Here is a 14606-nt window from a genome sequence, read left to right on the forward strand (position 1 = left end):
TTGCCTAAAATCCTAAAACGGATTGAGAAGAGAAATGTGGTTTTGATTCTGATGGTTTCCTGTCTGAGTGGAGTCTGCATGTTCTCCCTGTGAGTGCATGAATATGTTGCATCTTCACTGTTCCAAAAATACATTTGAGCCAAATTGTTGACTCAGTAAGTGTGAGTGTGTTTGTCCTGTGATGGATCGGTTCAGGAGATGGACGGATGTGGTAAAACTACAAAGAGACTCACATTTACACAGGAGGTCCATTGTTAAAGACTTTGTATTGCACTGTGGGTACAAGAGAGGAAAAGGGAATTTTTCTTTTTCTTTGAATGATGTGCTCGTCTGTGTTGATGCACTTACATGTTGTTGATTACATATTCTATAAATAAAGAAAATTAAATTAGAAAAATGAGGTCAAACTGACATAAACGGACAGAGGAAGAAAAAATAAACATGCGTAATATTAAAGTCAGCAGGTCCTCCTGCAGTGAGGCGGAGCGCCTCACACTGTGGTGTTCTGACACTCTGGGCTTTCTGAGCCCTGCTGTCTGGTCAGTCGCTGTCCTCTCCAGGATTCGTCCATTCACATGACTTGCTCGTCGTAACACGTCCATCGTAATGCTCATCATAACATGTTTAACATAACGTTCACATAACATCTTCATCACAACACATTCATTGTGGCGTTCATCATAACATGTTCACCACTCGTTCACATAACAGGTTCAGCATAACACGTTTACACAACGTGTTAACTGAAGACCTCACAGGAACTTCAGTCGTACTTTCTGCAGTCGATTCACACAAAGTTTGTGCTGAGATATTTTCTCACATCTCAGTCTGGGTTAATAGAAAAAAATCTGTCTGGAATTTATCATCACTCTGCCTTCGGCTTTCAGTTTACAGGCTTTTCATGCACAGAATTCAGCTGATTGTTTCTTGTTCTTTAGCCGTTGTGTCCTCTGCTCAGTGGAAGGTGCATCTGAGGTGTGTGCATGGGACGGTAAATTGATTTCTGCGGTGGAAAAGCCATTACGCTGCACAGCCACAGGCCTGATGTCACCAACCAGGCACTGTGTGGCAGTGCTGTTCATAGAGACTCTCAGTGGCTGGACTTTTAACATCATAGGTGTCTGTTCACGTGCGCCGCACTCAGACAGAAGCCTCACAGCAGCCCACTGCAGCCCGCAGGTTGTCCCTTTTGTGAATACACTATTCCTGAAACCTTCAACTCCACACAAAGCATTTGCAAACAACAGAAAACACCTTACATCTATGTGAACATTGAGGCTACGTCCAGCTGCACACAATCTCAATAACCTTTCAGTTTGAGTTTTCCAATCAAAGACTCTCCTGCATGATCTTTTCATCACTAAAGAACCGAGAATATAAAAATGTAAATCTGAAAACTATGGGCTTGATTACCTAAAGTTTGTATACTTAATGCAGAAATATGTGGAAGTTATTCTACTGACAGGACACGTGTTCAAAATAACATACGTGAATATGCAATTTGTGTGTGTGTGTGTGTGTGTGTGTGTGTGTGAAATAAAAGCGAGGTTATAATAATATCAAATAAAACACAAAGCTTTAAAACTTAATGTTTCTGTTAGTCCTGCACGATCTATCACAAATTGATCTCCACTGCAATGACAAAAAATTCTCAATGTCACAAAGCATTGACTTAGCTGCAATAAATACACAATTCTGGTCTTAATGTAAACATCATAAATCTTTTTTCCCTCTTGGTCTCGCTGGCAGTGTAGCGAGTAAAGAAGTCCATCCATCTTTGTCTCCTCCATCTTTTCATGTTGGACTCGGCTTCCAAATAGTCCCTCCTTTCTCCTTTCCTATCTACTATTCCTTCACCCTGTGGATGACGTCACAGAGTTAAGGAAAGGTGTTCGGAGACTTCCTAAAGGAGTTAGGGAAAGGCGATCACGTTGTTTTGACAATCTGACCGCACTTCCACTAGGTGATGTAATAATAATCCGACGGCGTCGAAGGTTACTGACGTCTGCCGTGGTGATAAAACTACAAATTTCTGAAAATGGAACTACAAAAAGTGCATTTCCACCACTTTCCACTGTGCCTCTAACCACTGATATAATGTCAAATATCACAATGTTTGAATTGAAATCAAGGGAAAAGAGGCTCCCAGGTGAATAAATAACCAATCAAACTGAGAATAAGCTGCATGTTTACTTTACTGTCTTTGTTCTACAACATCCGCATAACAGTCATAGTCGGGATCTGTGTTTTAGATGATTTAAAGTTGTTCAAGGCAGATTATTGCATTAGTAACTTAACATGAGCCGCGGCGAGTCATCCTGAGTTTCCCTGAACGCTCGGATGAGCAGGTCCCTTTAAATGTTGTCGCCGCAAGGAATTGTGGGTCAGCATGATCCCGTTTCCTTTGGTAAAGGGAGCATCAGAGTTTCCTCGGCTAAAGGAGGTTCTAAAGGAAGCATCAGTGTTTCTTAGGCTAAAGAGGTTCTAAAGGAAGCATCAGAGTTTCCTTGGCTAAAGGAGGTTCTAAAGGAAGCATCAGAGTTTCCTCGGCTAAAGAGGTTCTAAAGGAAGCATTGAGCCTCCTTTCCTGAGCTTATAGAGAATTAGAACGCTCCTTATCATCGCCGCGACTTAAACACTTCCGGGGTTAAGGAAAAGTAGATAGGAAAGGAGATAGGAGGGAATATTAGGAGATAGGAGAGACTATTAGGCGTCACCCTAAGTCTTTTCTAGACCAAACCGGCTTACAAGAACTCATGTCATCATAAGCTGTGATTCAACTTGCACTTTCATGGTGGAATCGCACACAGCAAATGTCATGTCCTGGCCTAAAGTCTATTAGATCGGTGTTGAATTGTGGGGCTAGTTGTGAACTTATAAGGTTGTTAAATCGCACAGCATCAAGAGGGGCGGGTCCTTTTGACGTGTTCTCAGCATCTCTGATGGTAGGAGGTTGTTATGTTGCAGGCAGGTCACACATATAAGTCTGTTGGAAGAGTCCAGGTTTAAAGGCAGCTGTGACCTGCCTGCAGTTCACTTCTGTCAGAAAACCTCTGGATTATCACCCAATAACTAAATCCAACAAGAAATGACCAGGATTGTTGATCAGCTCGAGTTCTGAATCAAAGAAATGTGACAACAAAATTGCAGTAACTCTTGTTCTCCTCTAGATGTTTACTGTAGAACCTGTTTGAAGGATGGTAAATTCTATTCTAGATTGAACAGGAAGCCAATGAAGAGAAGCTGATGTTGGAGTGATGTCATCTCTCCTGCTGGTTCCTGTCAGGATTCTTGCCGCAGCATTTTCAATCAGTTGAAGATTCTTTGAAGACACCCTGAAAATAGGGAGTTGCAATAGTCTACGCTGGAAGTAACAAATGCATGGATTTGTTTTTCAGTGTCATTCTGAGTCGAGATGTTTCGAATATTAGAGACATTCCTGGTGAAATAAAGTAGTCCTGCAGCCTTGTTTAATGTGGGAGTTCAAGGATAAGTCCTGGTCCAAAATAACTGCCAGGTTCCTCACAGTGGTACTGGAGGTCAAAGTAATACCATCTAGTGTGACTGTATCTTTAGATCATTTCTCTCTCAGACGTTTTGGGCCAAATGTAATAACTTCTGTTTTATCTGAGTTCAGAAGCAGAAAATTACAGCTAATCCGGAATTCTGTGTCATTAGGGCAAGCTGATGGTCATCTGGTTTGATTCCATAAATCTGTCTGTCATCCGCGTAGTAATTGAGGTTAATGCTGTGCATGTTCATTTTCCCTCCAGATTGAACACAAAAACAAAACTAGAGCGTCACTCGGTAGAGCGCCAGACTCTCGCCAACGCCACATTTGTTTATGGAACCAGGTTAGCATTGCTAGTATGTTAGCCTTAATAATGCTAACTAGCATGTCAGGTAGCAACATCACTGTGAGAAACACTGAGCAGGGAGCGTCTCCATGGCAACAGACACTGATCTCATTTCATCTCCTCCATGAGGTGCCTCTCTCATCCGCTTTGTATGGGACATTTTTTCACAGATTTTGGGGATTTTTTTCAGTAACGTTTAGCTGTTAACATCCCAAAATGTAATCGATTAGTCCTTGGATGGTGACAAATCATCCCTGAGGATTTCATACAATTCGGATCAATAGTTTTTGCGAAAAGTTGGTAAAATACATACTTTCAAACACCCCAACATTCGTTGGCGAAGGTGACCGAACTACAGATTAAAAGGTTTCTTTTCTCTTTCTGGCTCTCTGCTGTGTGTTTGGGGCAGATGGGGCACCCAGGGAGACTTCACCACCACCCAGCCACTGCCTGCTGTGAAGGTGAAGCTGTTCACGGAGAGCACAGGAGTGCTGGCTCTGGAGGACAAGGAGCTGGGGAGGGTAAGAAACCACTGATTCACTCCAACGGTGTCACTTCAGCTGTTATCCGTCATATTGTTGCTGTGTGACGTCTCCCAGGTTGTGCTCCACCCGACCCCGAACAGTCCGAAGCAGTCAGAGCTCCATAAGATGACGGTTTCTAAAGGATGTGCTGACAGCGACCTCAGGATCAAACTGGCCATCCGCATGGACAAGCCGCAGAACATGAAGCATTGTGGGTAAGTGACAGTTTGAGGGCTGAGTTGAGGCAGTCATGTTCTGTCTACCCTATTTTTAATTTGATGTTCTGTGGGGTTCTTAATGAACCACCCCTCTGTAAACCCTGCAGCCTTTTGATTCACCCCAACAATGATATACAAAAACAAATTTGATCTATTCTCAAAACGCACAATTAATGTCATAGACTTTTTAAAGGTACAGTTTGTGATATTTAAAAAAAAAAAACAACTACATCCTTCCATTAGTCTGTTAATGTTAATGTTAAGTTCATGAGCTTATCAAGCTAACAAGGTTCAGTTTTTGTGATCTGTCTTCAGTCCGGTCAGGAAAATTACACTTTAAATATTAAACAATCAAAAAGTCAACAGAACTAGATTGAAAGTAAACGGTCCAAATATCTTCTAGTAGCACCTAATGCACAAGAAGGACACCATTTAAAAGGCACCTACGTTTTAAATGACTATTGCAACACAATGCAATGCGATGCATGCAGGTCATTGTCAGTGGACGGTCTGTGTCTGCGGCTCTCTGCCGAGTCCTCTGTGTCACATCTTACCAACTCAAGTGGAAATACTTTCACATTGAGCTACCTTTTGTCAGAAATATAACTGACTAAACTTGATTTTGAATACCAGATTTAAAAAGAGAAGCATGTTTTGTTAGTTACTTGAGATGGCCTCTCTTTGTCTTTAAATGTGGCGGCGCTTCGTATCATCTCTCAGTTCTGAAGAGACTTTATTTGCACTCTCCTGTTATTTTCTTAAGTTAGGTTTACACTATGTCCCCGGGCCTGAAGGAGAGTTTCATTCGAGTCTGAGCAATCAACGACAGAACACCTTCTTACAAGCAATGCCACCGAAAAATAAATCAAGAGGTATGAAGGCAACGGCGCACTACGTTTCAGGCAAACGGGGCTGCCGTGGCTGCCGGCAACATAGTGTAAACCCAGCATTACCCGTGACTGACTTGTTGTTTATCATTAACTTCCATGTGTGCTTCCTGGAGAAGGACTTTTCTTATTGACTCTCTTCACTTGGTCCTTGGAGGGTTTCTTGATCATATTCTTGCATTGTTGGATGTTGGTTTCTCTTTCCTGCAGCCCACCTTAGTCCTGTTGGATTCCGAATCCTTTTAATCGCAGTTGATTACAACCCCTGCCTGAAACCCCTTACCTGGATCATGGTATCTTGGAAAAGGATTCAGTCTTTTCTGGATTAGCTTGAGATCCTGGAGAATTTTAAACCCTGCAGTTTGTTAAATTCCATTCTCCGAGCTGATGACTCTAGTGGTTGTGTGACCTTTGCCCTGATGTGATTATACTATCCAGTTTATGGTCACAGGGCTCAGGGGTCATTCCCAGTTAGGCACCTGGGTAGGTCAACAGTCACAGCAGGACGAACACAGAGAGACAGCCATTCGGCAGCTCACGCGGCATGTTTTGGACTTTGGGATTAAGTTACAGTTCCAGGAGAAAACCGGAGGACAGAAAGACCCAGGCAGAACTCCAGACCACCTCCTCACGGCCTCCTGTGATACAGTGAACAGGAACATTTCAAAGTGGCCGAGGGTTAGAAGGGTTCAAGTCTCCTCTGACAGAGATGATCCTCCTTTGACAAAGAGGTTCCACGAGGCTCGATTTGAAGGCCCCTGCTTATACTCCTGTAAAAACTTCCTTGGTTTCATCTTTAGAAATTATGCTCCTTCCTTCTTTGTTCAGTCTTCCCCACACTGTGGGATTTCAGCCGTCGGAGATGAAAGATTGGATCGTGGGAGAATTCTTTGTAAAAAATCTGTGGTCATGGTTTAATCCGTGGCCGTAATGTCGCGCCGTGTGCAAGGTTCCACAGACGGCCCAGTTGGTACTTGTAAGCCTGTGATCAATACCAGACAGTGTCAGTTGGGACGAGGGTATCTGCTGCTGCAACCTGCAGCCTGTTGGCTTGGTTTACATGGAGTGAGTTTTGTTGGAAGTCGAAGGAGCACAACAGTAGATGCTAATGTCAAATGCTACTTGATACTGATAAGTACTTACTTCAAGCTCCCATTGTAACATCCCCCTCCAGGTTGTCCTCTCTCGCCAAGCAACGGCTGTGTCCAGGTTCTCCTCCTCTTTTTTGGGGGATTTCTCTCCAAACAACGCTGAGGCTCCGTTCATGTGTATGTTTCGGACCTGCTATTGTTCCGTGATTGTATTACACAATCAGTCGACATGATTACACAATACATGATAGCGCAACCACACCAGCTGCGAGTCAGTGTGTTCATACAGTCTGCAGACATGATTATTTACATTGGTCTCTTGTGGTGTGTGAGGCTGTGACTACTAAAGATTGTTGAAATCTACTGAAAAGATAAGTTGAGTTTCAGGAAAGGAAATGATGTTACTTTGGATTAGCACTGCAGCTATATGTTTTTAGATGAGGTAGTTGGTAAAAGCAGCCTGAGCCTCCATCACGTCTCGGCTGGATTTCTGTGCTCACACAGTCTACTTGGTTCACTTTAGTTGGGTTTTTCTCTGAGCTGCGCCTTTCCTATATTCCTGCTTCTGGAGGTCCTGGGTTCTAAAAAGAAGCTCAGAGGTAATCAAACGCTGCTTCTGAGCGATGGCACAACCAACCCTTCTTGTCCTCTGAGGAAATCGACCCAACATGATTGTTTTCTTTTTTAATAATGGTGTGTGTGTGTTTTAACCAAGCACAGGTTGATTCTCGTTTTGGAGTTGCATTGTCCTAAAGCTAATGCTTTGGCTCCCTCTTGTGGTGATCTCCTCTTACAGCACCTTGTAAGATGTGCACGACCTTCTCAAAGAGCGTGATAGTTAAAGAAAGAAATGAAGAAGCATTGCAGAAATTCAGGTCGACTCACTGCTGAATGATTTCCTTAACAGTTCTCCATAAGCTTCTGAAGTTCTCAGTGTTTTGGGGGGTCTTTTACCCAATTATTGCTCATCTAATAATATTAAACGTCAACGCAAATTCTTCTTGTTCTATTGCACATGTAAAATAAAGTTTTAAAAGCTGTTTTCACATGTTTGATGAGCTCAGCTCCGTCAAACCTGAGCTGGATGAAGATCCACAACAGAATGACAAACTGTTGCAAGTTAAGATTTAATCTGGAAAAGTGCCCATATTGGTGTGATCTTGCCTCTGTTTGGGGCATTGGTGTCACTTCTAGGCCTCCAGATTCATCTTTACAAAACACAGTTCTTTAGTTTAGTTTAGTTTAGTTCATTCACTGTAAAATACAAACAATACAATACAGAACAAAAGTTTTCAATTTTCTGAATGAAAGGGAGCAGGAAGAAGATTAAACTTATCTACTTGGGTCATATTATCCAGCTTTTCAGCACTTTCACATGGTCACATGGTCCTGAAATGTTGTAATCAAAGTTTAGAGCTTTTTCTTGATTTTCCTCCAATTGAATATTGGATCATAGGAGCTGCATTCAGAATCTGCTGTGTCTGTGTGAGCTGGACTGGCTCCGCCCACACATGTGCATCTTGAGAAGAGGAGGAAGTACTTCCTCTCGTGGTGCCATGTGCCAGAGCAGAGCTGCCTAATTGTGAGAGGAGTCAAAGGGAGGGCCTACCTTGATTGGGATTGGCTAAACCTCCGATGACACAATATAGGGTTTGATTTCTGATTGGTTGGTTGGAGCAACACACTTTTTAAAAACTGAAACAGGCCAGGGAGAGAGAGGACAGACTTTATTTCTTTCTGGGGCGTCATTCCTGGTATGGGGACGATTAGTACTGTTGGAAAACCTTTAGAAAGGGAATTTTGCAGAATATGACTCTTCTATAAAAGCAGCGTGCAGCATTGTTTACAGAGTCATGTCTCTTGTGCTACACACACTTCGTGTTTGGAGTGTGTAGCTGTGGGGAGTTGTAGTCCTCCATTCCTCCATATGCTTTCTCTCTCGGCCTTGGAGGAGGCTGCTGGCCTGCCCTGTGAGATGCCTGCTGGACCTCATCGCTGCTCACACTGTGCCCGGTGCTCCACTGTCACCCTGCGGCTGCTCCTTTATTCGGGGTGACATGCGGGAGCAGCTCAGGGAAGGGCCGGGGATGAAGTTGGGGGCAGGGGGAAGCTCAAAGTGAGGTCCTCATCCTCAGATGTTCTTTTTCAAATAACAAACCTGCTCTGCCCTTCTCCCGCTTCTGTCACATGGGACAAAGTGAACACAACAAGCCCCAGGACCTCACAGGACACGACCCAACAATAACAACGTAGAAACTTTCACATTCCTGCAAGATACTGGAAAATATGATATATCTCAGATTTTTATTTGAAAGTCATAATTTACATGCATAATAAATACAGTGCTGTTTTTGTACTAAGGATGTCTATGAAAACTCTTTCCACTGAATTAAATGACAACATCATCTACAAACAAGAATCAAACGTCACTACAATGCCAACGACTTTCAAAGACTTTGAAGTCTTTTTTTTTTTTATTTACATCAGGCATCACACCGGCCTCCTACTGGACCTGTGGATCCCTCCTCAAACCTCAGCCTGTCGATGATGGCTTTAACCTCTGATCATGTGTGCGTCTGAGTATTTTAACGCTTTGATTTGTGCTTTTTACCGCACTTTAAATCAACTTGGACTTTTCCTCTTAATAAAATAAATGTCACGACTGAATCTGTCGGTGCTCGGGATGGGAATTGATAAGATTTGATCAATTCTTCTAACAATTCCAGAGTATTGTTTTGAGGGGAAAAAAGTCGTTTTACAGTCTTCTGCACCAAAAGGAACAATTCCATTTCTTCCTAAGATGAAACTTGAATTATAATTTTTCCCTTAAAAAAGAACAGTCAAATGTGTATTAGCCTTCATTGGATGCCCCCTGGAATTTACACTTTTTCAAATTTTGCGCTGTGGACAAGTTAACCCTCTCTGGGAGGTCGCAGACTGGAGAGGAATGAGGAAGTGACGTAGCAGGAGGAATGAGTTCTCTCGGTCTGCAGGGAATGCTGTTTTCATATTGTGTTGGTGCTTTTTGTGAAGGGATTTTCAACACAGAACGATCTAATACATAGACATACAGTAGTAGACCTCTAATAGATTGTGTATGTCAACACAGTAGACATACTGTAGTAGAGCGTTTAATACTGTGACAACTAGGGGCTCACACATATAGTGATGATCTACTAGCATATGTCTACTCTGTCGGCTCGTTGGAGCAGACATTCACTACACGGGACAGACTGACGGCAGAGTTCATTTATTAAAAGTCCCTCATTAGTAGGAGAGAACACGGAGAGAACATGAAAACTCCACACAGAAAGGCTCCTGCTGGGATTTGCACCCAGACTTTTTTTTTTTTAACTGGACGTTGTGGCTGTGAGGCGAGAGGCTGTGGACTCTGTGGATTCAGGACGTGGTGAGTGAACATGTATTAACGTATCGTATTATTTAGTCGTTTATCGTCTCCCACTTTAGACCTTCTTCCTCCATGTTTTCTCCTGGTTGAAGGAGCTCTGCTTCGCAGAGTGTGACGTCATGCAACGTACCGCAACGCGACTTCACGTCGTGCTGGGAAATGAATCGTTAAGAAGAATCGAACACATATAAGGTGCACGATTCCGATGGAATTGATCAATTGGAACCGGTTCTCAGTCAGAACCGGTTTTCGATTCCCATTCCTAGTCAGTCCTGTTACGACAATATAATGTGTATCTACATGACACACTTCAGGAAGATTCAGCAGGAAAGACTAAACATTTCTCATATCATCTATAACAAGGTGTGTGACATTCGGCCCCTCATAGTGCAACACGGCTGTCAGACGGACATTTTTCTGCATTTTGCGCCGTTATTAATAAGAGACGCTGTTGGATATGTGCACATGTGAGTGTTTTCTGCAGATTTCAGCTTCAGTGTGATTTATGTGAGGAAACCTCGCTGCTCAGTGTTCTTTGACTCCATGATGTGATCGGAGACATGACGCCAAACTTTAATCTCCAGCTCAACCGGGAAGTAGAAGACATAAAACTGTTTATTTGAATGTAAAATAACTCTTTGGAAGCTCATCCAATGCAGGCATGTATTTGTAGTTCTTTTTTTTAAAAAAAAGAAGATTTGCCTGATTTAGGTTGCTTGTTGGAAGCTTGTTGGTTACTTGATTATTTTCTTTAGTTCAGGTTTAACATTAAAAATAGCTGCTAAGCTTGTTTTCATGCTTCGTGCTGTGAAACGCAAAATAAGAAGCCATTGTTTAATCTCTGCTGATATGACACAGTTAGCAGATCTGAACGCGATAATTGTCTGATGAATGGAGCGGGAAAAAGTCACGCTTATAAAGATTTACAAATCATTCTTACTCTGAAACTAAATGATTGTTACTTGTTGGATGAAAGGAAAAAGAATGGAGATGCAGACTTCATCAATCGCTCAAACGTCTGTTTGAACCAACGAGTCTGATTATTGAACAATAAAAGTAAGACGAATTGGAAGGATATGCATTTTGTGGGTTGCAGCTGCTCTTTGATAATGTTTCATCTTGACTTCCAATGTTCAAAACTCGCATCAACCTGACTGACACTGGATGATACCGTTACACACTGACCCATCAAGACCAACAAGTCACCTGCTTTTTAAGTCAGATTCTCCTCACAAGTGCTTGAATCTAAGGTGTTTATTGTCTTTTATAAATAAATATAACCAGAGGTTCTCAAAGTGTGTAAGAACTACCTGAGCCAGACTTTCTTATATAATGATGAATATGTGTTCTTCTCCGCCGGTGGTCAAATACACGACTACCAAGAGAAAGACTTGCCTGCTGGTCTGTGAATAAAGTCACATGTTAGTAAATTCATGGTCTTGGCCCTAAAGGCTTATCATACAGATATGATCTCTGTACTTATCTGGGATTAAAGACAAAACTGTTCACAAGTAAAGTCTCCTGATAAGAACAGCAATGTGATGAGTTTCATTGTAATACTGCTTTGTTACCAGCAGAGGTCAGTAGAAGCTGTGAATCTGAATCTGAATCTGACTCTGAATCTGTTTGCGTGTGTGCGTGTGCGTGTGTGTGTGTGTGTGTGTGTGTGTGCGCGTGCACCCGCAGGTACCTTTGGGCCATTGGAAAGAACGTGTGGAAGCGATGGAAGAAGAGGTTCTTCGTGCTCGTTCAGGTAAACACAGAAATCCTCCCGAAACATTTAAATCTACTGGGTGCAGGAAAACTGGAGCCGCGGAGACGTTCGATTGGCTTTATTTTCAGAACCGTGTAAAACCTTTAAGCAGATGGGGGCAACTTATCTCTTACCTCTACACGAGTTTAAAGTTCTGCAGCAGAGGACATTGATCTCATTAGACATTAGTCTGAATAAGAAAAGAGGATCTAGACAGACAGAGTGGCCCTCCCAGGAGGAGCTATGTGGCTTTTAGTTTTTAAAAATACAGTTATTACTTCCTCCGGTGAGTTTCACCTGCTGGAGGTCTACTTTTGGCCCGCTGGCCTTATGTTGGACACTCTTTATTCAAGCTCAACGTTTTGAGGTGTCACTGTTGTTAAATAGATCAAATTCATCAAGACAGAACATCTGTGGTTTGGAACAATGTCCCAGCAACACCGATCCTCCTTTGTATGTTTTGTATTTTGAAGGTTCAGTGAATCAGAGTGTGAAATGTGTCAGAAGCATAATGATATTTAAAACCGCCAGAAACCTTCTCTGCTTATGAAGCATGATGGTCCAACCACAGACAGCATTCGGCATGTTTGTAACCAGACTTTCAAAAACACACAGTAACAAAAAAGAACTTTGAAGTCCTGTTACTCTTCAAAAAAAATCAACGGGTAGAAGCTCATTCATTTTATGTCACTCAACTCATCCGAGGATTTTATTCAACTTCAGTACAAATAAAGGAGCAAAAAAAACACACGGATTTTCCTTTTCCCATCATTTCTCTCACTTTTTGTAATTATTTTTATGCTCCTTCTCAACTGTCCTCACTCTTAAGAAAAAAAAAAAGCTTTCTTCACTCAGTCATTTTAAATATAAATACAATACAATACAATACAATATCATTTATAATATACTATATAATTTAATATTCAGCATTTCATTGGATTAAATAAAATAAAGTCAAAATAAAACATAATCATAAACAAGACATTGTTCATCTTCCCAGAAATTTTAATTGATGAGCTGTTTATTGTATCAGACTGAAATGAAAGCAGATCCTCAGAATCTGGTGGATTTCCTTTTGAATGTTAAACTCACACAGTTTGGTTTGTTTAGCACCTTGTTGAAATCAGCATTTTTCCCTGTGTAAAGGGCGAACGCCTCACACTGGTTGGTTTTGCTGCGTTGAAACTCCACCTTCATTTCTTTCTGAGTCAGTCCTTCACCTTCTGGGTGGATGATGGGTGCAGGTTGCTGTCTGGGTCTTTCTGAAGCTCCACCAGCACAGCTTTGGTCTGGTTTGGTTTGGCTTGGCTCGGTTTGGTTCAGTCCAGCTCAGTTCAGTTTGGGTTGGTGACCTGGTGGTGCCCTGCTGAGGAGCAGGAGCGGCTCCACCACCTCCACCTCCTCCAGGCCTCATACTTTTCCACCGGCCACGTGTTGTGTGCTGCGAGAAAGTGAGATGCAGCCAAGCTGTCTTCCCTCGGCTGTCACAGGGATGATGGAGAGGCCAAGCAGGCTTTTGTCAGGAGACGGGGTGGAGAGGTGGTGGTGGTGGTGGTGGTGGGCGGGGGGTGAGGGGGTGGTAGCAGCCATTTCCTGGTGGCTCTGCATGGGGAGGTGGGCATCAGGCGGAGGCGGCGGGGTGGGGGTTGGGGGGGGCGCTGTCTCTTGCTGTGCGTTGGGGAGGATATGTCTCAGAGCTACAAGTTGACAGGGGATTGACAAAGTGGAGTGAACACTAGCCGGCCTAACACTCGCAGCTAAAAAAGCCTGAGCGCCGCCAACTCCGCGCCTCGCACCCGCTCGCAGCTAAATATATAGCAAGTGACAAATACTGGTCAATAGACTGTGTGTGTGTGTGTGTGTGTGTGTGTGTGTGTGTGTGTGTGTGTGTGTGTGTGTGTGTGTGTGTGTGTGTGTGTGTGTGTGTGTGTGTGTGTGTGTGTGTGTGTGTGTGTGTGTGTTATCTGGGTATTACTGTGTGTTTTGCTGGATGCACTCTTTTGTTGCTGTTTTGAATTTCCGGAGTGTTTTTTCTTGATCTCTGTCTCACTCCTGCAGCTTCTTGACTCTGACTTTTCTCTCCACACTTTCCTCTAAATGTTTGCTTGATTTTGACAGTGGATCAGTGGTTGAGCTTTTCACTTGTTCTCACACACCGGCTGTACAGTCAATCCACAGCACGTGCAAAACAAGACATAGCTTTGATAAGTGGATATTTTTTCTTGTTCTTCCAGTTCCTTGAAGATTGTCAGCAAACATATTATCTAAACTTGTTATCTAAATAGCTTCTTTTGCAATTTATTTCAAGTAAAGAATCATTCATAGCGTCAAATGCTTTACGTAAATCAACAAAAACACAGCATATTCTATCTCATCTGTAGCTGAAGAAATATTTCCTACAAATTCCCTAGACTCATATTGCTGGTCACTCAATAACTCCTATTTCAACATAAATTCATCCGCTCTAATTACAAACTATTTTTTTTAGTATTTTTGAAAACTGAGGTCACACAGACACAGGTCTGTAAGTCACTACAATGTGTTTGTCACCATTTGTTTACATTTGAAAGGATTTATTACATATAGAAATAAATGGCCGCCTGTTATTATTGCATTTTCAGGATTTCATAGTTGAAGTGAGAGTAGCAGACACGTGGTCAGTAGAAGCAGCATTCGCATTGAAGTTGGATCATGGTTAGCGTTAGTCTTCGGGCTGAGAATGATTCTGAAGAGAAACAGAAAGCAGACTGGATCTACTTCATAAAATATCCATTCAACTCAGAACCCTGCACAGATCTGCTCCAAAAGTCTGGAGAACTTAAAACATCCGGTGTGTTACTGGATCATTTCATCTGTCACCCACTCTG

At 42.5% G+C, this 14606-nt stretch overlaps 1 protein-coding gene across 1 annotated transcript in view; it reads left to right on the forward strand.

The window, feature by feature from the left end:
• Positions 1–14606, forward strand: part of LOC308108977 (calcium-dependent secretion activator 1-like) — a gene marked incomplete at both ends in the record, with an annotated part of 180358 nt that overhangs the window by 65995 nt on the left and 99757 nt on the right. The window contains 3 exons of the mRNA XM_080462308.1: positions 4267–4378; positions 4457–4596; positions 11673–11739. Coding sequence (XP_080318434.1) covers positions 4267–4378; positions 4457–4596; positions 11673–11739 — 319 coding nt within the window. The remainder of the gene's footprint in view (positions 1–4266; positions 4379–4456; positions 4597–11672; positions 11740–14606) is intronic.

The sequence above is a fragment of the Lipophrys pholis genome, assembly GCF_963383615.2.
Source record: "Lipophrys pholis genome assembly, chromosome: 4".
Taxonomy (NCBI): Eukaryota; Metazoa; Chordata; class Actinopteri; order Blenniiformes; family Blenniidae; genus Lipophrys; species Lipophrys pholis.